This window comes from Aulonocara sp. 'chitande type north' Nkhata Bay, linkage group LG6 (assembly GCF_057382095.1).
Source record: "Aulonocara sp. 'chitande type north' Nkhata Bay isolate Kocher_YH1m ecotype deep benthic linkage group LG6, A_spYH_male_GT1.1, whole genome shotgun sequence".
NCBI lineage: Eukaryota > Metazoa > Chordata > Actinopteri > Cichliformes > Cichlidae > Aulonocara > Aulonocara sp. 'chitande type north' Nkhata Bay.
Window position 1 is genome coordinate 15407219 of NC_141349.1, and position 26095 is coordinate 15433313.

At 39.3% G+C, this 26095-nt stretch overlaps 2 protein-coding genes across 5 annotated transcripts in view; one reads left to right on the plus strand and one right to left on the minus strand.

Annotated features, from left to right (window-relative positions):
- Positions 1-25919, plus strand: LOC147327519 (cytochrome P450 3A30-like). 4 transcript variants are annotated; one of them, XM_086295193.1, is made up of 14 exons: positions 1-144; positions 285-378; positions 498-550; positions 711-810; positions 11630-11743; positions 11827-11915; positions 12089-12231; positions 12325-12449; positions 12922-12997; positions 13083-13243; positions 13352-13419; positions 13772-13930; positions 14552-14714; positions 14831-15971. In XM_086295193.1, exons 1-14 carry the CDS (start codon positions 74-76, stop codon positions 14936-14938), a joined length of 1524 nt encoding a protein of 507 aa, XP_086151319.1. In that variant the 5' UTR covers positions 1-73; the 3' UTR covers positions 14939-15971. The 4 variants fall into 4 exon arrangements, with proteins under 4 accessions (XP_086151319.1, XP_086151321.1, XP_086151320.1 ...); XM_086295195.1 differs by lacking the exons at positions 1-144; positions 285-378; positions 498-550 and adding an exon at positions 11171-11432 and having other exon boundaries at positions 722-810; positions 14831-25919; XM_086295194.1 differs by lacking the exons at positions 1-144; positions 285-378; positions 498-550; positions 711-810 and adding exons at positions 4396-10308; positions 11171-11432 and having other exon boundaries at positions 14831-25919.
- The window catches only part of gpank1 (G patch domain and ankyrin repeats 1), a 12281-nt gene continuing 3416 nt past the window's right edge, over positions 17231-26095 (minus strand). Inside the window, exon 4 of the mRNA XM_086295200.1 lies at positions 17231-17746. Coding sequence (XP_086151326.1) covers positions 17305-17746 — 442 coding nt within the window. The 3' untranslated portion in view covers positions 17231-17304. The remainder of the gene's footprint in view (positions 17747-26095) is intronic.

Consider the following 26095-nt stretch of genomic DNA (forward strand, 5'->3'; position numbering starts at 1 on the left):
AAGAGGCTGGTTTATGTAACAGGACTCCTCTCTGAGATCAGATTACTTTAATGCAGCCGAGCAAGAGGGAGCCATGGGTTTTGTTCTTTTCTTCTCTTTGCAAACATGGATACTGCTGATCACATTTATCTGCATATTTGTTATGTGAGTTAATGTTTACAGTAAAACAGTTTAAATTTAAGCTGGCAACAGCTGAATTGGTCAAGACAAGCAAGTTAACAGTAAACAGTGTTTGAGTGAACCTGTGCACCTTCATGCTTTAACCCCTTTGATGTTCTTTCTAGGTACGGCCACTGGACCTTTGGTATATTTGAGAAGATGGGGATCCCGGGTCCAAAGCCAGTCATGTACTGGGGAACAATAGCCAGGCACAACCGTGTATGTAAATCCTTGTGATTGCTATTTGTAAAGATCGAATGATTTGTACCAAGTTCAGAAGGATACAGTGAATAATGTATAACATATCTTGGTGATAAATATGCATTTCCTGTTAACAGGTTCACTACTTAGATGACTACGAATGTGCTCAAAAGTATGGGAGGATATGGGGGTGAGTTTGTAAAACTGTCCATATAAGAGCTTGTGCGTGTTTTTAATTTATTTCTTTGTTTTTGTCAGCACAACTGGAGCCAAAGTTCCTTCAGCAATTAAAAATATTTTCCATGACAAATACCTCCCAAAATGCAGATGTGTTCTGTGTAAATGTTCAGTGTGTATGAGTTCAGGAAACCCATGCTGGCTGTGATGGATCCTGATATGCTGAAAACCATCCTGGTGAAGGAGTGCTTCACCTACTTTACCAACCGCAGGGTGAGAACACGAACATGAAATGAACACTGACTGAAACAAAACACCCAACAGTCTGTTATAGTAAAACTTTGTGGTAACTAGTGTCGAGGAGGGAAATTATTTTACTGCTATTGTTAAATAATTGTCATTGCATTAATAATATAATCTGCAGCATGGATATTGCATTCCAAGGTTTAAACAGTGTCTCTTTCAGAAAGACTGAGTTGCAGGCTGACAGGAAGTTGTATGTAGAAAGAAGCAGGAAGTTATTTTGAGCCGCAGGCTAAGACGAGGCTTTAACAATGTAACAGATAGCTTTAAGAAGGCCTTAAGCAGTTATGACTATTTTATACACAATGCATATCTGTGCTTATTAAAGAGTTGGAGCTCGGTCAATTAATTGGGGGTCGGAAGCTTTGTTCGGCGCGATGTTCGGACAATCTATTGTGCAAGTGACTTGGAGCCATAGAAGGAATCGCAATACATGCTTACAAAACACTTATATATCAGATCATTTTATATTAAGGTTTAAGTAGAGGTTCTTGATTAAAACATTTATTTAGTAGAAGACATACACATAGTCTCAGTGAGCTTCTGGTCTGGTAAAAGGTCAGAAGTGCAACAGGTGAATTGAGAAAGAGCATTTGAGGACGAGACACAGACAGTAGGTGAAGAGGTGACACAAAGAGCATGTGAGGTCGTGACACACACACATAGAGTTAAATTTATTTAGAGGAACCGTCCTTGTTGTCTCGGCAAGAAAGAGGAACAATTCATTTTAAGATAAGAACGGAAAGTACCAAGCCATGAAAATAGAAGATGATTTTCTAGGTGAAAAGTCATGATGATGTTGATCTGATCTATGTATAAAATGTATCTGTGACGCATGAAGGGGCGTCAGTAAACAAACCCTGATGCTATAAAATATCTGTTCATGCTTTGATTAAGTCGAAGACTACTTCCTGTCTGCGTACAGAGTTGTCTTCCCACACGTGTGTTCATTAAAATCATCGTTTGACTTCACCCGGCCGGATCGGTGTGGTTATTCTTCGATCACCTCTTGTACCCTTCCTCAATATTGAATCTTAACATTTGGGGGCTCGTCCAAAATGCTTCCTCTTCCTGAAAGTCACAGTCACACACACACTCCAGCTAATTTGCATACTGAATCATCTCTCAAGAAGCTGTAACAACAGAAACATATGTTTAAACATTCCCAACTCATTAAATCATTTTATTTCTTCCAACAGTGATCACTAGTGTTGATCACTCAGTACGAGAGCACTCCTAAGTCACTCTTTTTTAAAACTACTTTAATCCCTTTTTCGTTTTCATAACTCCCTTTGTCATATGGCTTATTCTATTCCTCAATTACAAACTCAAATGTATTTTATTAAACATTCACACCCTTGTATCATTCATACAAGATAGCAAGCTGTTCTTCATTGCCTATGTTTGTGTTCTTAGCCAGGTTTAATAAGTGTCTATGCATTAAACTCCATGAGCTTGTCTTGTCTTTATAAGTTTAATGCATTTTCTGTTTGTGTGTGTGAATTTGCATATGGTGCTTTTACAGTGTGTCAGACTCCTTCATAATTTTGCCTTTAAACAGTCAATTTTCTCCTCCCCAAATTTACTAACCCAAATTCTGATTTCCTACCTTAAATAGCAGCATTCCTTGTCCTCAGCCAGAAGGTAGGGCTCCACTTGCCACTTTCCACCTCCACCCTAGCCCAGCGGTCTTACCCGTCAGGACCCGTCTTCTTACTGAAGCCGAGAGTAATCGTGACTGTGCCTGCCTTAGGTTGTCCCAGGGTTTCGAGGTGGGATCTTACCCGTCATGGGCTATCCAGCCTTCCATACTCGCCTGATACGGGGCCCAAGTGGGCAGGGGAGGGAACACACTGGCTCTGGGAATTAAAGGAATGTAAGCTGCTTCCTTCATTGCATCTTATGTTAAACTATCTTACTTCTGACTCCTTCCTAGAATAATTTCTCATATGGCACTTTGTGTATGTGTGTTTTCTATTCATTAATGTAATTGTCAGTTATTTTCTCTCCCGGTCAGGGAACCACATTATTTTCTCTCTTCATTTTACCTTCTTTTGTTTGTTTGTGACGTTCTACTTTAGTTCTACTAAACCTTGATGTAAAAACAATACTCCCTTATTTCACGCACACACTCTGCATTTTGCCTACGCACACACTTCTCTCTCAGACTTCCTCTGTTCACACATCACCTTATATGGGCATGCAAACTTCCTGTCACCCACACCATTTCCTGTTACACACACACCGCACGCAGTTGCTCAGAACAGCTCAAACTGCTTTGCTGTTTCTCCAGGCTAATCAAACTTATTTTGTATTGACAATCTACAAACCCTCTGTAATTCTACTAACTTTTGACCTAAAATGTAGCATCATTCACACAATGATTTCATAATCCTCTCACACACACCTTTTAAATAAACTAAACTCTTATAACATCACTCATGCCTCTCTCAAATTAAAACACTTTCAAAGTTTAAAACGTCCTACTTTACATCACCCAAGAAATACCTCTCACACCTTTATTCATCATGTCAAAGCTTCTAGTCACCGCATTCACACTTAAACTGTGACTAGAGTTAAGGAATATAACTCAACACACTTTCCTAAGAGTATTTTAGACATGCTTGTCATAATCAAAAAGAGCAAGTAAAAAACAAACAAACAAAAAATTGAAACCTCCATTAATTCTCACCGCACACACAAGAAATTGAAAAAATAAAACACACCAGCAACTATTGCTGGAGAGAAGTTACTACTGAAAGTAATATGTTAATCTTAAGTATACACAGTGCACTCAATATATTTATATATCTACATCCAACTTCAGTCAATTACTATACATCCACTACGGCAACTCAAAACTTTATTTATAGTCCTCTAATAAACATAAATGGCATTTGAAACACACACTCAACACTGTTTGCAGCAGTATTTGTAAAACCAACTGTGGCATAAACAGTTCACTGCTTACTCATTTGCATTTTCACTCACATAAATATAAATATATTGAGTGCACTGTGTATACTTAAGATTAACATATTACTTTCAGTAGTAACTTCTCTCCAGCAATAGTTGCTGGTGTGTTTTATTTTTTCAATTTCTTGTGTGTGCGGTGAGAATTAATGGAGGTTTCAATTTTTTGTTTGTTTGTTTTTTACTTGCTCTTTTTGATTATGACAAGCATGTCTAAAATACTCTTAGGAAAGTGTGTTGAGTTATATTCCTTAACTCTAGTCACAGTTTAAGTGTGAATGCGGTGACTAGAAGCTTTGACATGATGAATAAAGGTGTGAGAGGTATTTCTTGGGTGATGTAAAGTAGGACGTTTTAAACTTTGAAAGTGTTTTTAATTTGAGAGAGGCATGAGTGATGTTATAAGAGTTTAGTTTATTTAAAAGGTGTGTGTGAGAGGATTATGAAATCATTGTGTGAATGATGCTACATTTTAGGTCAAAAGTTAGTAGAATTACAGAGGGTTTGTAGATTGTCAATACAAAATAAGTTTGATTAGCCTGGAGAAACAGCAAAGCAGTTTGAGCTGTTCTGAGCAACTGCGTGCGGTGTGTGTGTAACAGGAAATGGTGTGGGTGACAGGAAGTTTGCATGCCCATATAAGGTGATGTGTGAACAGAGGAAGTCTGAGAGAGAAGTGTGTGCGTAGGCAAAATGCAGAGTGTGTGCGTGAAATAAGGGAGTATTGTTTTTACATCAAGGTTTAGTAGAACTAAAGTAGAACGTCACAAACAAACAAAAGAAGGTAAAATGAAGAGAGAAAATAATGTGGTTCCCTGACCGGGAGAGAAAATAACTGACAATTACATTAATGAATAGAAAACACACATACACAAAGTGCCATATGAGAAATTATTCTAGGAAGGAGTCAGAAGTAAGATAGTTTAACATAAGATGCAATGAAGGAAGCAGCTTACATTCCTTTAATTCCCAGAGCCAGTGTGTTCCCTCCCCTGCCCACTTGGGCCCCGTATCAGGCGAGTATGGAAGGCTGGATAGCCCATGACGGGTAAGATCCCACCTCGAAACCCTGGGACAACCTAAGGCAGGCACAGTCACGATTACTCTCGGCTTCAGTAAGAAGACGGGTCCTGACGGGTAAGACCGCTGGGCTAGGGTGGAGGTGGAAAGTGGCAAGTGGAGCCCTACCTTCTGGCTGAGGACAAGGAATGCTGCTATTTAAGGTAGGAAATCAGAATTTGGGTTAGTAAATTTGGGGAGGAGAAAATTGACTGTTTAAAGGCAAAATTATGAAGGAGTCTGACACACTGTAAAAGCACCATATGCAAATTCACACACACAAACAGAAAATGCATTAAACTTATAAAGACAAGACAAGCTCATGGAGTTTAATGCATAGACACTTATTAAACCTGGCTAAGAACACAAACATAGGCAATGAAGAACAGCTTGCTATCTTGTATGAATGATACAAGGGTGTGAATGTTTAATAAAATACATTTGAGTTTGTAATTGAGGAATAGAATAAGCCATATGACAAAGGGAGTTATGAAAACGAAAAAGGGATTAAAGTAGTTTTAAAAAAGAGTGACTTAGGAGTGCTCTCGTACTGAGTGATCAACACTAGTGATCACTGTTGGAAGAAATAAAATGATTTAATGAGTTGGGAATGTTTAAACATATGTTTCTGTTGTTACAGCTTCTTGAGAGATGATTCAGTATGCAAATTAGCTGGAGTGTGTGTGTGACTGTGACTTTCAGGAAGAGGAAGCATAGCAGAGACGAGAAGTGCAGATTGGGGTAGGGAATTTATAGTTTAGTGATTATATGATGTCGTAAGGGGTCTTATGCTGAATTTAAGAGTATAAGGGGGTGATTTTTGTTTGCAAATTGTGTGGTTTTAACGAGACTTTTGGTGTATTGAGGAGGTGAAATTATGTGGTGGCAAGATTTGTGTGTTTAAGGTTGTTGTGGTGATGGGTTGATTCTGTCAGGTAGGTTGTTGTTGGTGTTTTTGTTTTAAATAGAGGGAGTTTTAGGAAACATGGACATGTCTAAAATTGGGCCCATTATTTTGTAACAGTGCACTTAAAGAAAACCTGTCAGGTGATTTTGTTTTGTTTTTATGAGCTAACAATCAGCTCTATTTTTCATTTCTGTTTTAAGCAGGCCTGCAACAGTGAATAACGGCGCTGAAAATTCTCGGGAGGAGCAAATATAAGGCGGCTTTCCAGATTACAATTGGCTGAGGAGAAAGCTACCTGGGGACAATTCAGGTCGTAAGTCCCTGTAAAAAGGATTTTTTGCGAGTCAATCCAGTCCAAAAGCATAAAGAAATATTTTCCTATGGAAAATAAAAATGACGGAGCTCATTTTGCTGAGGGTGGAGTATCTGATCGTGCGGGAGGCTCCACTATCAGCAAATACATGGTGTGACTGCATGTGAGTGAATGTGTGACTGGATGAAGGTGAGGATGAATAAATGTGGATAAACAATTTGTTTTTACCAGAGAAAATTTCTGTTTTGTTTTATTAGGTGGGGTTAGATTATGAGATTATAGTATATTGTTGGGAGAATGCCAAATGCTAAAGGGGAAATATTTTTTGATGTAACTCAGTTACCATTAATTGTAGAAACACATGACTGATAACTGTTCTGTTTTAAGTTTATTTTTATGACATAGATTGGATCATGAGTGGGGAAAACTGAGCAGTTTTAAGTTTTGTATAGTATCTTGACACATGAAATGTATCAAGATAAAGGGGGGTTTAGGGTTTAATAATTTAATTGTTTAATAATTTAGGATCATTTTAGGACCTTTTGGGTTTTTGATCATTTGGATATGGTAAAACTGAAACTGTTATTTTTAAGTTAAGGTTAAAGGATTAAAAGTGAACTTGTCACGGTTTGCGAGGCAAGCCGTGTGGAGTTGTAGAAAAGGACCCAAAAGGCGGCAGCTCTGGTGCAGGTGAATATTTATTTACAACGGTGGGCACAAAACAGCACTGGTGGAAAAACAAGAAACCGGAAAACTGGGTAAGCTAATAACACAAACCAGAAACGAGGATGCAGGGAGGTCCGGGGAAATACACAAGAGACGCAGGGAGACCGAGGGGAAACAATATAGACGAACCAGGAGCTACAATATCAGAAGACACAACTTAAATACACCCAGAGCACGGGGAGAACACAGACATAACAGGCTGGGGGAAACATGGAATAAACACAAAGAGAGACGAGAGCTCATAAATACACAGAGGGGCACAAGGGGGTAAGAGTCACAAAGGGAAAAAACACTTAGGGAACACCACAACAGGACACCTCAGAAAACCTGGCCTAAATAAGGAGCGAAAATACAAGGAACCAAGAATACTGGGCCAACATGGCCCAGGACCATGACAGAACTGAATCCTGTTTAGAAGATACAATGCCGGTTTTTCAAAGTTGTGAATAAATCTTAGAGGGAAAATTAGTGAGGGTTGAAGGGGTAGAACAGCTTTGATTTTTTGATCTTTAGAAGAAGTGGTTATAATGTAGGCTTACACATACAGATATTACATAGGAGGTATTTGTAGGATAAAGGGGGAGCTTATAAATAGAAATGATTTTTATACATATTGCATTTTGTGCTTTTAAAGGAGTTGTGGCTCAAATTTGTCTCTGGAGGGTCACGAGCCTTTGGCTAGCGCTATGATTAGCCAATCTACTGTGAGGATAATATGAGTTCATGAAGGATTGCACACGCTTACAGACACAGAGTTAAGAAACACACATGACAGTATTGATTCCAGGCAAAAGGCCTTAAATTCATTTAGCTTTTAACTGAACTTAAAGAAGGACCAAAGAGGAAGGAAAGCATATGTTTTGGTTAAGTCTGATACATTAGAATTAGAAGGTATTGTTACATTAAAAGGAGCAAGATGAAATAAAAAGGCTATACCAAAACAGGTGATAACATAGGAAATGTGAGGTTAAAATGAAGTTAGTGTTAACACATAGGAGTTGTTTCAAGGCAGCATTTAGCTATGATGAAATGTATACAGGAGTAATTGCTTATATGCTTGAACTTAATTGATTAAAGTGGTTGTTTTCTTTTGGAGTAGATTAACTTGCAGCAGCGACAACTTGTGCACAGGATGTTGATGATCAGATAAGGGAAAATAGAGCGAGCAACTGGACGTGAAACCAGCGCTTAAAAGAATTTTAAAGTGATGAGTAACGTTGAAGAGTATATATAAATACAAGTCAATAAGTTAAGAAGATAATTAGGATCAGGCTTTTGATTAAAGAGTCTCAGATAGGATAAGTTAGGGAGATGCAGGAAAGGTGTTTTGTTTCCTTTGCAGAAGATCGATCTCGGCGACCACAGGAGGGGCGAGGATCCTGGAGATCTCGAGGTTCGAGACCACCAGAGAAGGGTCTGCGTGAGGACACAATGTATTGTGACCTCTGATGTTCCAGAGGTCAAAAGGGGGAGTGTCGAGGAGGGAAATTATTTTACTGCTATTGTTAAATAATTGTCATTGCATTAATAATATAATCTGCAGCATGGATATTGCATTCCAAGGTTTAAACAGTGTCTCTTTCAGAAAGACTGAGTTGCAGGCTGACAGGAAGTTGTATGTAGAAAGAAGCAGGAAGTTATTTTGAGCCGCAGGCTAAGACGAGGCTTTAACAATGTAACAGATAGCTTTAAGAAGGCCTTAAGCAGTTATGACTATTTTATACACAATGCATATCTGTGCTTATTAAAGAGTTGGAGCTCGGTCAATTAATTGGGGGTCGGAAGCTTTGTTCGGCGCGATGTTCGGACAATCTATTGTGCAAGTGACTTGGAGCCATAGAAGGAATCGCAATACATGCTTACAAAACACTTATATATCAGATCATTTTATATTAAGGTTTAAGTAGAGGTTCTTGATTAAAACATTTATTTAGTAGAAGACATACACATAGTCTCAGTGAGCTTCTGGTCTGGTAAAAGGTCAGAAGTGCAACAGGTGAATTGAGAAAGAGCATTTGAGGACGAGACACAGACAGTAGGTGAAGAGGTGACACAAAGAGCATGTGAGGTCGTGACACACACACATAGAGTTAAATTTATTTAGAGGAACCGTCCTTGTTGTCTCGGCAAGAAAGAGGAACAATTCATTTTAAGATAAGAACGGAAAGTACCAAGCCATGAAAATAGAAGATGATTTTCTAGGTGAAAAGTCATGATGATGTTGATCTGATCTATGTATAAAATGTATCTGTGACGCATGAAGGGGCGTCAGTAAACAAACCCTGATGCTATAAAATATCTGTTCATGCTTTGATTAAGTCGAAGACTACTTCCTGTCTGCGTACAGAGTTGTCTTCCCACACGTGTGTTCATTAAAATCATCGTTTGACTTCACCCGGCCGGATCGGTGTGGTTATTCTTCGATCACCTCTTGTACCCTTCCTCAATATTGAATCTTAACACTAGTAACCCTGGGATATGATTGTTTTTTGTTTTTTCCAATAAAACGATCAAAACAATCAAAATGATCAAATCATCCTGCTGGAAATACAAAATTTCAAGAAATGTTTTCGCGAGTTCCCTCAGTAACAACAGAAGCTGAAAACACTGAAAACTGTGAAAATCCTCTGCTCACATAATTTCCATCCATGTTTCAGATAAACTCTATTCATGATTATGATAAATACCACTGCACTTGAATATGACATACAGTCAAGCTTTGCTCTTTCGTACCTTTTATCGCTGGAAAAAAGTGTGATATTCGACCCAAAGGTGGTTGAAACATGCTAATGTTAGCATGTGTACATACAGCATACAACAGTAACATATCAAGCACGCTCACTTTCTGCTCTGATATGGCTCTTTAGCTTTTAAAATTATATAATAACACTTTTAACATAGCACATGTTCAAAGATGTAACAACTTACACTATCAGTCAAAAGTTTGGACACACCTTCTCATTTAATGTATTTTTATTTTTATTTTTACTACTTCCTACATTGTAGATACAAACTGAAGAAATCAGATATATGAAGAAAGATATACGGAGTTATGTAGCAAAGTCTTATATTTTAGATTCCTTAAAGTTGCCACCCTTTGCTTTGTGACAGCACTGCAAATCCTTGGCCTTGTTTCAATGAGCTTCATGATGTGATCACCTGAAAAGGTTTTCACTTCACAGGTGTCCCCTGTCAGCATTCATTTGTGGAAATTCTTGCCTTCTTAATGGGGTTGGGACCATCAGTTGTGTCAGGTTGGTACACAGTTGACATCCCTATTTGACAACTGTTAGAATTCCTATTATAGGAAGAACCAATCAGCTAAGTAAAGAGAAACGACAGTCCATCATTACTTTAAAAACTGAAGGTCAATCGAGAACATTGCTAAAACTTTGAATATTAATGTTCCCAAGTGCAGTCGCAAAAACCATCAAGAACTACGACGAAACTGGCTCACATGAGGACCTCCCCAGGAAAGGAAGACCAAATGGTAAATGGCCTGTATTTGTATAGCGCTTTTACTAGTCCCTAAGGACCCCAAAGCGCTTTACACATCCAGTCATCCACCCATTCACACACTGGTGACGGCAAGCTACATTGTAGCTACAGCCGCCCTGGGGCGCACTGACAGAGGCGAGGCTGCCGGACACTGGCGCCACCGGGCCCTCTGACTACCACCAGTAGGCAACGGGTGAAGTGTCTCGCCCAAGGACACAACAACCGAGACTGTCCAAGCTGGGGCTTGAACCGGCAACCTTCCAATTACAAGGCGAACTCCCAACTCTTGAGCCACAATCGCCCCCAAGAGTCACCTCTACTGCTGAAGATAAAATCATCTGAGTCACCAGCCTCAGAAATTGCAAGTTAACAGCACCTCAGATTAGAGCCCAGATAAATGCCACAAAGAGTTTCAGTAGCAGACACATCTCTACATCAACTGTTCAGAGGAGACTGTGTGAATCAGGTCTTTATGATCAAATAGCTGCTAAGAAGCCACGACTAAGGAAAAGCAACAAACACAAGAGATTTGTTTGGGCCAAGAATAACAAGGACATTAGACCAGTGGAAATCTGTGCTTTGGTCTGATGAGTCCAAATCTGAAATCTTTGGTTCCACCTGGCGTGTCTTTGTGTGACACAGAAAATGTGAACACGTGGTCTCTACATGCATGATTCCCAGCGTGAAGCATGGAGGAGGTGGTGTGATGGTACTGGTGCTTTGCTGGTAACACTCTTGGGGATTCATTCAAAATTGAAGGCACACTGAACCAGCATGACTACCACAGCATCCTGCAACAACACGCCCTCCCATCTGGTTTGCGTTTAATCGGACCATCATTTATTTTTCAACAGGACAATGACCCCAAACACACCTCCAGGCTGTGTAAGGGCTGTTTGACCAAGAAGGAGAGCGATGGCCTGGCTTCCACAGTCACCTGACCCAAACCCAGTCGAGATGGTTTGGGATGAGATGGACCTCAGAGTGAAGGCAAAAGAGCCAACAGGTGCTCAGCATCTCTGGGAACAAGACTGTTGGAAAACCATTTCAGGTGACGACCTCATGAAGCTCATCGAGAGAATGCCAAGAGTGTGCAAAGCAGTAATCAAAGCAAAGGTCGGCTACTTTGAAGAATCTAAAATATAAAACATATTTTGAGGGTTTTTTTGTTTACTATATGATTCCATACATGTTCACTCATAGTTTTGATTTGCATCTGCGAATCCTTTGCCTTATCATTGTACAAGTATTTACAGCTGTTTGCCAAACACGTGCAAACATATAACCACGACTTAAAACCACTATCTCTCTAGAACTTTCGTCTGAACGGAGATCTCTATGACGCAGTGTCTCTGGCTGAGGATGATCAGTGGAGACGGATTCGTAACATCCTCTCTCCCTCCTTCACCTCTGGCCATCTAAAAGAAGTAGGTGGAGACATATGGAGGTTACAAAAGAGTATTATTTGTCTTCACCATTGTTTCACTTGCGTTCTTTTCCTCTGTTCAAGATGTTTAGCATCATGAAGCATCATTCGCACAAACTGACAGACAGCCTGCAGTCCAAGGCGCACAATGATGAGGTCATTATTGTGAAAGAGTGAGTGATACCATCCAAGCTACGTTTGTAAAACATTAAACCTCAGATTTTCCCCCAAGATGAAAAATAAATGTGTTAACTAAAGGAACTTGTGGGCTGATTTTGCAGCTGTGTGGAGCAAACAGTTGAAGGCCTTGAATGTGCCACTGCTGAGTACAATGTGTGCATTCCAGCTTCTTTGGATCCTACAGCATTGACGTGATGGCAAGCTGTATATTCAGTGTGGATTTTGACTCAATCAAGAACCCTTCAAATCCCTTCATCACCCACGCAAACCAGATGTTTAAATTTTCCATTCTTCTTTATATTTTTCAAGGTACTGCCTCTGTTTTGTTTTGGGTTTTTTTTGTCTTATTATTAACAGATTTATTTGGTAACCAAACGTTTTGACCCATTTTTTCTTTCTCAGCATGCTTTCCAATTTTTCTTCCTCTCCTGGAGTGCCTGGGTGTCTCCTTGTTCCCCAAGTCTTCTACCGCTTTCTTAAAGTCAGTTGCGGAGAAGGTCAAAGCCGAACGCATCAGCTCGTCCCAGGTTTGGACAAACACAAGCTCGGTATCGTCATAAATATAGTCTTGTCTCGCAGCTCATCGAATGCTTAGCTACAATGAAACTTGCAGAAATCCAGTTGAGAAACCACTAACAGATGACTGAAACAATCTCACCTCATGACCTGTTTACATGTTTTAGTCACATCGTGTGACCTTTATTGTTAAATAGAAATATCCAAATGTGCCTACCAAATCTCCTGTGATCTCAACATGGTGTGCCACACATGCCTCACATATAAAAAGATCACCAGAAGATGCGAGGTTTCAAATTTCCTAAAGAGAATTATTGGCGCCAATTCTTAAACTCATATTCCCTGATTTTAGTTTTATGGTAAATCATTTTTATGTGTGTGTGTTTGAGGTTCACCTTCACATGCGGGCATTGTTTCAAGTGCTTGTTCAGATATGATGTAAAAGTCATTTAATCAGATGTGTTTTCGTATGACCTGTTTTAGGCTTCAGATGATATGCTTCAGCATTTGATCAAGTGTCAGACAGCCAGTGAAAATGACAAAGAAAAGAAGCATAAGGGTAAAAACATCACTACACATAGAGTCCCTGTGGTAACATCTATGCACATCAGATGTCTCATGCCCTCTTCTGTTGTTCCTAACAGGTCTTACTGAACACGAGATAATTTCCCAAGTGACCATGTTTGTGTTTGCTGGCTACGAGACGAGTGCCATCGCTCTTGTTTTTTTAGCGTACAGTTTGGCACGAAATCCTGAAATCATGAAACGCCTTCAAAGTGAAATAGACTCCACTTTCCCAAACAAGGTAGAATCAAAGTTTCTGATTATGGAGTTGTTTTCTTAATATTATTTGATGAAAACATTAAATCAGAGCTGTCTTTAACCAAAATTGTGATTTGTAACAACCTTATAGGGTCCAGTTGAGTATGAAGCTCTGATGCAGATGGAGTACCTGGACAGTGTGGTCAGTGAGTGTCTGAGGTAATGAGCTTTTACTTGTGCTTGCTGAAAGAATATACACTATGAGACCGCGTGGTGACAAAGAGAGAGCGTAGGAGCGTACCACAGCCAATAGGACCTGAGTTACAGGCTGTGTAAATGTGTGATCTAAGACAGTCCAGCACATACTTGCAGGTTGTGAGAGGGCATGCAAGCTGGGACATTGCACATGGATTGCACAAACACCAGCATACAAGAATAATTTAAAAAAAATTGCCACCTAGTGAAAAAACATATACTCATACCACATCAATCCAAATGCCAGTAGGAGTGCTTGTGATTGCATGCTTAGTGAAATACAGACATTTAAAAAGTATTCCCATTTTGTCAACAGGCTGTACCCCTCAATTCCACGTCTGGAACGAGTGGCTAAAGAAACTGTAAAAATCAGTGAAATCACAATCCCAAAGGGCATGCTTGTTATGGTTCCAGTCTACGCTCTGCACCGTGACCCGGAGCTGTGGCCAGAGCCAGAGGAGTTCAAACCTGACAGGTAGTTAGCAAATTAGCAAGTTAGCAATTTATCTTATCGTTCTGAAGATAAATAGCAACAATTCTGCAAAGCTACTTATCATTTACTTAAGTCATGCCAACAAGGAATTTCCAAGTACAGCCTTTCTCACTACTGGGGATTCTGAGGGATGTTGAGGGTTGTTTACTCATGCAGTCATTCACTGCCAAGATTAACCCTGTAAAACTTAAAACAACTAAATAATCCACAGAAAGTTACATTTCAAACAATTCAGTTTTTATTGAACCTTCTAAACTAATGTATTAATTCATAAATAACAGTTTGCACATTTGTTCCATAGTTTAATATCATTTTTGCTACATCTGGCATTTTTATGCAATTTCTTTCTCGCAGTAGGCCTGTGTCAGGTTACTGAGGAAAAAAGAAATCACACACAAAAACATGATATGCTTGGCATTACAACATTAAGCATATTTTCTTTTGTAAATATCTTTGTATTATATTTTAAAGGACATGTTATTAGGGCAGCATTTAAACACTTCTGTTATATGATTCTATTAATCAATTTAAAGCAGTCATAGCAGGCAGAAAAAATCATATAAATTGTGAGTATTTGACATATTTTTTCAATTTGTTTTACAGATTTAGTAAAGAAAACAAGCAGAACATCAACCCGTATACTTACCTTCCATTTGGGGCTGGGCCAAGGAGCTGCATGGGGACGCGATTTGCTCTGATGATGGTTAAACTGGCCATGGTGGAAGTTTTGCAGAACTTCAGCTTCTCAGTCTGCAAAGAAACAGAGGTGACTGTGTGTAAATTGCAAACTTAGCTTGACATAATTTCCTTCGTGCAATAAGAAAACAACATTTGCTGTCAAAAACTGATGTTTCTGATTTAGTGAATTTGTTCGTTCCTCAGATCCCCTTAGAGATGGATGTTGCAGGCTTTGTCTCTCCGGTTCGACCAATCAAACTAAAGCTGAAGATGCGTTCCATCAGCTCAGCAAATGTGGATCCATGTAACTAGAAAGCGCTCAGAGATTAAAATGCAAGAAAAACTCTGGGTATGAAAATACCAATTTAATATATTTTATTAATGATCATCTACTCATTTCTTGTCAGTTGGTTAGCATTTAAAAAAGCAGTGAATAATCACTAATCACTGACATGTCACATCATTAAGAAGTAATGACACAGAGTGCCTCACTAACATACAGAAAAGGGTGGAAGATTTACATAAATATTTGGAAAGAGACAACTTTTTAAAATAATTTTGTTTCTGTACATTACCATGATACATTTTAAACGAAACAACTGAGATGCAGTTGAAGGGCAGACTTTCACCTTTAATTCAGTGGGTTGAACAAAAAGATTGTGTAAAAGTGTGAGGAACTAAAGTATACTTTAACACAATCCAATCATGTCAGGAGCTCAAAAGTAATTGGACTAATTAAATAAGTGAAAATACAATGTTCATTTCTAATACTTGGTTGAAAACTCTTTGCTGGTAATGACAGCCTGAAGTCTTGAACTCTGATGCTGGGTTTCCTCTTTTTTAATGCACCACCAGGCCTTTACTGCAGCGGCTTTCGGCTGCTGTTTATTTGGTAGACTTGGATATCTCCCTGGAGAGTGTTGTTCACTTGCTGGTTGTTTTTAAGGGGTTTCTCTAGGAAATGATTCTGCGATTATCCACCACTGTTGGCTTCCGTTGATGTCCAGGTCTTTTGGTATTGCTGAGTTCATCAGTGCTTCCTTTGTTTCTCAGGATGTACCAAAGTGCAGATTTTGCCATTTCCAATATTGTAGGATTTGTCAGCTTCACAGCTTAAGGATGGCTTGTTTCACTTGCACGGAGAGCTCCTTTGACCTCATGTTGTCTCTTCACAGCAAAAGGAAAATACTTATTTTCCACCCTGATTTACGAATAAATTCTTTACAAATCCTACCATGTGGATTCATGGATTATTTTTTTTCACATTCTGTCTCTCACAGTTGAAGTGTACCTCTGGTGCAAATTACTGACCTCTGTCATCATTTTAGGTGGGGGAACTTGCACAATCGGTGGCTGATTAAATACTTTTTTGCCCCACTGTACATTCCTCACCTATAAACTGTGAATAACAACCAAAATAATTAAGTGCAAAGAGCTTAATACCAAGGGTGTATGGGCTGGTCTTCACAGACAGGGTGAGGAGCTTTGTCATTCAGAGGGACTCAAGAGTAAAGCCAACACTCCTTGAAATAAGCCTGTTAGGGTGGTTCAGGCATCAAACTAGGAAAGACGTCCAAAACTGGGTGTTTTGGACAGGTCTTACCAGAAGAGCCCTGAGGCAGATGTAAGGCATGCTGGACAGATTACATCTCTCTTCTTGAAGAGCTGCAGGTGGTGGATGGAAAGAGAGATTGCTGAGGTTGTACTGCAGTGCCTGTGTGTGGTATACTCTGTAGCTATAAGATGTGGCACACATATTACTCTACATTACAAAATAAAGCTTTTGCCTACATTATCTTCCAACAAATCTACAAGAACAAATCAATATTGCTACAGAATATTTTAAAAAGTGGATTACACCACTCTGAGTAGATTTTAAGGGTACATTAATTTTTAGCCCATTAATTTGAAACAGGACATCCCTGAGCCCACGTGTTGTGTAACAGGCAGTTTAAAGTGACTTAAAATGTCCTTTCTTGTCATTATAAAGCCCTGAAAACAAAAGAAAAGAGCCCAGACTGAAGCAGTAAAAACCAGTTTAACAGAACCTGACACAGGTAAGCACAAGTGTGTGACTCAACATTCACATGATTGCAGGTGTAAAGGTGAACCAGGTGAAAAGGCACCCGGAGCTCCAACAGAGGGAAAGGTTACTCTCGGTCTGTGTATTTGCTTAAAAGGATTTAACAGTGAAGAAAAAACTAGATGATTTTTCTTCGTAGAATCAACTTTAACATCTAAAAGAAACTCTTTTCTTCTTTAATCTTTAATATAAAAATGTCTGCACTGCTTTATGACACTAAAGAATTTGTCCATCCCTGGATCATGAGCAATAATCAGTGTTCTTCATGATAAGATCGGTCTTGCTGTTTTTTCTTTTTGCTGAATGCAAATAAAACATTATAATGTAAGCCTTTAACACCTTTGTGGCTCAGACGCATTCAGTTACAGTGTAATTGAAATCCTCGTGAACATGAATGAAAACCTTTTGCCACACATTCAATCACTGAGCAAACAGCAGCTGACGCCGTACACAGACAGCACGAGCTCTGATCCAGAGCGTTAAGCTTCATTTAAAGTCGCTTCACAGACAAACCCATCAAACTCTGTCAAAGCTTTAATAAAAAACTCAGCGTCATGTTTTATGTGTTTCAGATGCAGATGTGAATGAGCCAGTATCAAAGATAAAAAGAGGCACGGAAGTCTCTTTCCCAGTTCCTGTCTTTTTGCTCTTTTTTCCTACTTTCTTCCTTCCTCTGTCCTTTCATTCCAATCCTCACTTTGTCCTTAGATGGTGGTTTCACAGCTTCACAGTCTCTGGCTTGGAAGTGAGTCACTTTGGCTCTTTTCATCTGTCCGTATCCCAGACCCTTCTGGTCTCTCTTCAGCACAGTAGGCACTGGCTGTTTGGGCCCCTCTCCCTGTGGCCCCAGTCCTGTTCCTGGTTTCCAGCCACAACGAACCATCATCTTGAAGCTGTTGCTGGAGGGGGGGAGGCAGTAGTAAGGCGTCGGTGGAGGGCGTCGCAGATTGAACTGATGCAGGGTGGAGGAGAGATGTGACAGCAGGCTGCTGCTGTGCTCGCTACGACACACGTCGCACCACTGAGGCTGGAGGGAACTGAGGATAGATGAAAAAAAGACAACATGAGCCCGAAAAGAAACATGAAAGAGCCACAAACTGACTTCTTCTCCAAGTGTGTGTAAACAACAGCAGAGATTTTACCTGCTGTAATCTTATCTCACTCGCGTTTGTGCTCATTCGAAATCTGACCTCACAATGTGATCCTGATGTTGGTGAATGTTGGCAAATATCACTGCTATATTATTCAGCATTATTTGATTTTTTTTTATGGTAATTCACTGATTTGATTCCATGATCTCTGTGGTTAAAGTCCACCAATAAGCGCTAATCCTTCTCCTGACTGTAAAATGTCAAAAGTAGAAATTATGTAGTAATTTCTGCTTCACCATCACCAGAGCTCAAGCTTTTTAATACGAGATTTAAACCCAGACACGATCAACGATCCAAAAGGCACCAGGCAGCGTCTCTGTCGGATGGATTAAAACTCCTGTACCGTGTCGAGGAGGGAAATTATTTTACGGCTATTGTTAAATAATTGTCATTGCATTAATAATATAATCTGCAGCATGGATATTGCATTCCAAGGTTTAAACAGTGTCTCTTTCAGAAAGACTGAGTTGCAGGCTGACAGGAAGTTGTATGCAGAAGTGAAACCAGGAAGTTATTTTGAGCCGCAGGCTAAGACGAGGCTTTAACAATGTAACAGATAGCTTTAAGAAGGCCTTAAGCAGTTATGACTATTTTATACACAATGCATATCTGTGCTTATTAAAGAGTTGGAGCTCGGTCAATTAATTGGGGGTCGGAAGCTTTGTTCGGCGCGATGTTCGGACAATCTATTGTGCAAGTGACTTGGAGCCATAGAAGGAATCGCAATACATGCTTACAAAACACTTATATATCAGATCATTTTATATTAAGGTTTTAGTAGAGGTTCTTGATTAAAACATTTATTTAGTAGAAGACATACACATAGTCTCAGTGAGCTTCTGGTCTGGTAAAAGGTCAGAAGTGCAACAGGTGAATTGAGAAAGAGCATTTGAGGACGAGACACAGACAGTAGGTGAAGAGGTGACACAAAGAGCATGTGAGGTCGTGACACACACACATAGAGTTAAATTTATTTAGAGGAACCGTCCTTGTTGTCTCGGCAAGAAAGAGGAACAATTCATTTTAAGATAAGAACGGAAAGTACCACGCCATGAAAATAGAAGATGATTTTCTAGGTGAAAAGTCATGATGATGTTGATCTGATCTATGTATAAAATGTCCCGGTGACGCATGAAGGGGCGTCAGTAAATAAACCCTGATGCTATAAAATATCTGTTCATGCTTTGATTAAGTCGAAGACTACTTCCTGTCTGCGTACAGAGTTGTCTTCCCACGCGTGTATTCATTAAAATCATCGTTTGACTTCACCCGGCCGGATTGGTGTGGTTATTCTTCGATCACCTCTTGTACCCTTCCTCAATATTGAATCTTAACATTTGGGGGCTTCGTCCGGTTATTGAGGAGGGAGAGTTGGAGGTTTAGACGGAGAAATCCGGGGTCTTAGGTGGTCTGACGGGCAGACATGAATTCCAGTGGTCTAAGTGAGTGGGCATAAGCCGGCTTATCCAAAAGGTAAGGCACTACCTGTTGAATTATTTCCAAAGTGTGCCAAATTGGACATGATAAAATTTAAGTCTACTCACTGAAGTTACTGGTGCATGTCTGTTTTGATTTTGATGAAAATCTCATGAGTTGAAGCAGTTAGAGTTCTGCTAAGAAGAAATGAAAGTAGTTAAGAGTCTGATAAGAAAAGTTTAAATATTGGGTTGAAGTCCCAAAGAAATTGAGTTAGAGTCTCAAGTAGTTTGGTAGGGAATTGGTTATTGTGTTGGTTAGAGTCCAAATTTGGTCATAAGAGTGGACCTGAGCGGTCATTTTGTGAGTTGGAGTCTCCATTTGACCACTAGGTTGCACCTGCTTCAGTTATACACTTGTTTCGGGTGTTGATTGTTGTTTCAAAGTATTATAAATTATTCTAGAACGGCAGTTCGAGTCTGCTAGGAAGCGCAGAGCCCGGAGGTTACGCTCCCTCCTTGTCGTGGACGCGCGACATTGACCTCTCGGCGAAGAGGGTTAGTTCAGTGTGGTTTAGCTGTGGGGTACAGGGCATCCCGGAATTAAGCTAGGAGTTAGAGTCTCCTTACCGTTTGAAACGGTATCTGCGCTTTTTTGGACAGGAGAAGTTGGTCTTCGGGCGTGTAACTTTAACTTAACACTTCGAGGTAAGCCTTGGCTGTGAAATGCCAAAAATAGAGCTTCAGGCAAAGTTTGGGTTGGTTGACGCTTTTAAATTGAGTTAGGGATTTTAGAAATGAGGCCAGAAACAGTTAAAGTCTTGATACTGGTTAATTGGTCGCAAAAACTCAGGGAATTTATCCGCTGGGCGGTTATTTTAAATTTGTCTAAATTGTGTAGGCGCTAAAGCTGACAGATCTGACAGTAGTTGTAAATATAAGACGTCTTTGTAAAATAAGAGATCTCTGTGTGAAAGGAGTCTGAGGTAATGCTGCTGTTATTTTTAGACGGTGTGTGTGTGAGTGAAAATGCAAATGAGTAAGCAGTGAACTGTTTAAGCCACAGTTGGTTTTACAAATACTGCTGCAAACATTGTTGAGTGTGTGTTTCAAATGCCATTTATGTTTATTAGAGGACTATAAATAAAGTTTTGAGTTGCCGTAGTGGATGTATAGTAATTGACTGAGTTTGGATGTAGATATATAAATATATTGAGTGCACTGTATATACTTAAGACTAACACATCACTTTCAGTAGTAACTTTTCTCCAGCATTAGTTGCTGGTGTGTTTTATTTTTTCAATCTCTTGTGTGTGCGGTGAGAATTAATAGAGGTTTCAATTTTTGTTTGTTTGTTTTTTACTTGCTTTTTTGATTATGACAACCATGTCTAAAATACTCTTAGGAAAGTGGGTTTTGAGTTATATCCCTCAACTCTAGTCACACTTTAAGTGTGAATGCGGTGACTAGAAGGTTTTGAATGATGAATAAAGGTGTGAGAGGTATTTCTTTGGTGATGTAAAGTAGGATGTTTTAAAGTTTGGAAGTGTTTTTAATTTGAGAGAGGCATGAGTGATGTTATAAGAGTTTGAGTTTCTTTTTCTTTCAGTTTAAAACACATAAGTACATACACTTGGTACACCGGTTTACTCTTTGACTTTATTAAAACAAACGGTGTATTTGAGTTTGAATTTCAGTAATTGTATGTTGATATGGTAATTTAGTTTTATGTTAGGTGAAGGAGATGTCCATCTCTGCGTCTTGCAGGATCGAAAGTGAAAGTTGAAGGTTGTGATGTGAATGCTGTGAGTACTCGATTTGAATGATTCTGTGTGAGGTGTACAAAATACTAAATAATAATAACACTATGAAAGTTGATAGTAGAGTGAGTGCAAGGTGATGTGTGAACAGAGGAAGTCTGAGAGAGAAGTGTGTGCGTAGGCAAAATGCAGAGTGTGTGCGTGAAATAAGGGAGTATTGTTTTTACATCAAGGTTTAGTAGAGCTAAAGTAGAACGTCACAAACAAACAAAAGAAGGTAAAATGAAGAGAGAAAATAATGTGGTTCCCTGACCGGGAGAGAAAATAACTGACAATTACATTAATGAATAGAAAACACACATACACAAAGTGCCATATGAGAAATTATTCTAGGAAGGAGTCAGAAGTAAGATAGTTTAACATAAGATGCAATGAAGGAAGCAGCTTACATTCCTTTAATTCCCAGAGCCAGTGTGTTCCCTCCCCTGCCCACTTGGGCCCCGTATCAGGCGAGTATGGAAGGCTGGATAGCCCATGACGGGTAAGATCCCACCTCGAAACCCTGGGACAACCTAAGGCAGGCACAGTCACGATTACTCTCGGCTTCAGTAAGAAGACGGGTCCTGACGGGTAAGGCCGCTGGGCTAGGGTGGAGGTGGAAAGTGGCAAGTGGAGCCCTACCTTCTGGCTGAGGACAAGGAATGCTGCTATTTAAGGTAGGAAATCAGAATTTGGGTTAGTAAATTTGGGGAGGAGAAAATTGACTGTTTAAAGGCAAAATTATGAAGGAGTCTGACACACTGTAAAAGCACCATATGCAAATTCACACACACAAACAGGAATTGCATTAAACTTATAAAGACAAGACAAGCTCATGGAGTTTAATGCATAGACACTGATTAAACCTGGCTAAGAACACAAACATAGGCAATGAAGAACAGCTTGCTATTTTGTATGAATGATACAAGGGTGTGAATGTTTAATAAAATACATTTGAGTTTGTAATTGAGGAATAGAATAAGCCATATGACAAAGGGAGTTATGAAAACGAAAAAGGGATTAAAGTAGTTTTAAAAAAGAGTGACTTAGGAGTGCTCTCGTACTGAGTGATCAACACTAGTGATCACTGTTGGAAGAAATAAAATGATTTAATGAGTTGGGAATGTTTAAACATATGTTTCTGTTGTTACAGCTTCTTGAGAGATGACTCAGTATGCAAATTAGCTGGAGTGTGTGTGTGACTGTGACTTTCAGGAAGAGGAAGCATAGCAGAGACGAGAAGTGCAGATTGGGGTAGGGAATTTATAGTTTAGTGATTATATGATGTCGTAAGGGGTCTTATGCTGAATTTAAGAGTATAAGGGGGTGATTTTTGTTTGCAAATTGTGTGGTTTTAATGAGACTTTCGGTGTATTCAGGAGGAGAAATTATGTGGTGGCAAGATTTGTGTGTTTAAGGTTGTTGTGGTGATGGGTTGATTCTGTCAGGTAGGTTGTTGTTGGTGTTTTTGTTTTAAATAGAGGGAGTTTTAGGAAACATGGACATGTCTAAAAAATTGGGCCCATTATTTTGTAACAGTGCACTTAAAGAAAACCTGTCAGGTGATTTTGTTTTGTGTTTATGAGCTAACAATCAGCTCTATTGTTTCCATTTTTGTTTTAAGCAGGCCTGCAACAGCGCTGAAAATTCTCGGGAAGAGCAAATATAAGGCGGCTTTCCAGATTACAATTGGCTGAGGAGAGCTACCTGGGGACAATTCAGGTCGTAAGTCCCTGTAAAAAGGATTTTATGCGAGTCAATCCAGTCCAAAAGCATAAAGAAATATTTTCCTATGGAAAATAAAAAATGACGGAGCTCATTTTGCTGAGGGTGGAGTCCCTGATCGTGCGGGAAGCTCAACTATCAGCAAATACATGGTGTGACTGCATGTGAGTGAATGTGTGACTGGATGAAGGTGAGGATGAATTAATGTGGATAAACAATTTGTTTTTACCAGAGAAAATTTCTGTTTTGTTTTATTAGGTGGGGTTAGATTATGAGATTATAGTATATTGTTGGGAGAATGCCAAATGCTAAAGGGGAAATATTTTTTGATGTAACTCAGTTACCATTAATTGAAGAAACACATGACTGATAACTGTTCTGTTTTAAGTTTACTTTTATGACATAGATTGGATCATGAGTGGGGAAAACTGAGCATTTTTAAGTTTTGTATAGTATCTTGACACATGAAATGTATCAAGATAAAGGGGGGTTTAGGGTTTAATAATTTAATTGTTTAATAATTTAGGATCATTTCAGGACCTTTTGGGTGTTTGATCATTTGGATATGGTAAAACTGAAACTGTTATTTTTAAGTTAAGGTTAAAAGATTAAAAGTGAACTTGTCACGGTTTGCGAGGCAAGCCGTGTGGAGTTGTAGAAAAGGACCCAAAAGGCGGCAGCTCTGGTGCAGGTGAATATTTATTTACAACGGTGGGCACAAAACAGCACTGGTGGAAAAACAACCTAAACTGGGTAAGCTAATAACACAAACCAGAAACGAGGATGCAGGGAGACCGAGGGGAAACAACACAGACAAACCAGCAACTACCATAACAGAAGACACAACTTAAATACACCCAGAGCACGGGGAGAACACAGACATAACAGGCTGGGGGAAACATGGAATAAACACAAAGAGAGACGAGAGCTCATAAATACACAGAGGGGCACAAGGGGGTAAGAGTCACAAAGGGAAAAAACACTTAGGGAACACCACAACAGGACACCTCAGAAAACCTGGCCTAAATAAGGAGCGAAAATACAAGGAACCAAGAATACTGGGCCAACATGGCCCAGGACCAAGACAGAACTGAATCCTGTTTAGAAGATACAATGCCGGTTTTTCAAAGCTGTGAATAAATCTTAGAGGGAAAATTAGTGAGGGTTGAAGGAGTAGAACAGCTTTGATTTCTTTTGATTTCTAGAAGTAGTGGTTATAATGTAGGCGTACACATACAGATATTACATAGGTTTATCTTTAGGATAAAGGGGGAGCTTATAAATAGAAATGATTTTTATACATATTGCATTTTGTGCTTTTAAAGGAGTTGTGGCTCAAATTTGTCTCTGGAGGGTCACGAGCCTTTGGCTAGCGCTATGATTAGCCAATCTACTGTGAGGATAATATGAGTTCATGAAGGATTGCACACGCTTACAGACACAGAGTTAAGAAACACACATGACAGTATTGATTCCAGGCAAAAGGCCGTAAATTCATTTAGCTTTTAACTGAACTTAAAGAAGGACCAAAGAGGAAGGAAAGCATATGTTTTGGTTAAGTCTGATAAATTAGAATTAGAAGGTATTGTTACATTAAAGGGAGCAAATGAAATAAAAAGGCTATACCAAAACAGGTGATAACATAGGAAATGTGAGGTTTTAAAATGAAGTTAGTGTTAACACATAGGAGTTGTTTCAAGGCAGCATTTAGCTATGATGAAATGTATACAGGAGTAATTGCTTATATGCTTAAACTTAATTGATTAAAGTGGTTGTTTTCTTTTAGAGTAGAGGAACTTGTAGCAGCGACAATTTGTGCACAGGATGTTGATGATCAGATAAGGGAAAGTAGAGCGAGCAACTGGACGTGAAAGCAGGGCTTAAAGAGTTTAAAGTGATGAGGAACGTTGAAGAATATACATAAATACAAGTCAATAAGTTAAGAGCATAATTAGGATCATGCTTTTGATTAAAGAGTCCCAGATAGGATAAGTTAGGGAGATGCAAGAAAAGGTGTTTTGTTTCCTTTGCAGAAGATCTCGGCGACCACAGGAGGGGCGAGGATCCTGGAGATCTCGAGGTTCGAGACCACCAGAGAAGGGTCTGCGTGAGGACACAATGTATTGTGACCTCTGGTGTTCCAGAGGTCAAAAGGGGGAGTGTCGAGGAGGGAAATTATTTTACGGCTATTGTTAAATAATTGTCATTGCATTAATAATATAATCTGCAGCATGGATATTGCATTCCAAGGTTTAAACAGTGTCTCTTTCAGAAAGACTGAGTTGCAGGCTGACAGGAAGTTGTATGCAGAAGTGAAACCAGGAAGTTATTTTGAGCCGCAGGCTAAGACGAGGCTTTAACAATGTAACAGATAGCTTTAAGAAGGCCTTAAGCAGTTATGACTATTTTATACACAATGCATATCTGTGCTTATTAAAGAGTTGGAGCTCGGTCAATTAATTGGGGGTCGGAAGCTTTGTTCGGCGCGATGTTCGGACAATCTATTGTGCAAGTGACTTGGAGCCATAGAAGGAATCGCAATACATGCTTACAAAACACTTATATATCAGATCATTTTATATTAAGGTTTTAGTAGAGGTTCTTGATTAAAACATTTATTTAGTAGAAGACATACACATAGTCTCAGTGAGCTTCTGGTCTGGTAAAAGGTCAGAAGTGCAACAGGTGAATTGAGAAAGAGCATTTGAGGACGAGACACAGACAGTAGGTGAAGAGGTGACACAAAGAGCATGTGAGGTCGTGACACACACACATAGAGTTAAATTTATTTAGAGGAACCGTCCTTGTTGTCTCGGCAAGAAAGAGGAACAATTCATTTTAAGATAAGAACGGAAAGTACCACGCCATGAAAATAGAAGATGATTTTCTAGGTGAAAAGTCATGATGATGTTGATCTGATCTATGTATAAAATGTCCCGGTGACGCATGAAGGGGCGTCAGTAAATAAACCCTGATGCTATAAAATATCTGTTCATGCTTTGATTAAGTCGAAGACTACTTCCTGTCTGCGTACAGAGTTGTCTTCCCACGCGTGTATTCATTAAAATCATCGTTTGACTTCACCCGGCCGGATTGGTGTGGTTATTCTTCGATCACCTCTTGTACCCTTCCTCAATATTGAATCTTAACAACCATTAAATGTTTCTCACCATAGATTTTGAATCAAGGATTTTTCATTGATCGCTTGGAAAAATTTGTGTCATTAGATTATCAATAAACAAACATCGTGTGTACCCTATTCCTCAGATATGAATGGTTTAGATAGATATTGTAAA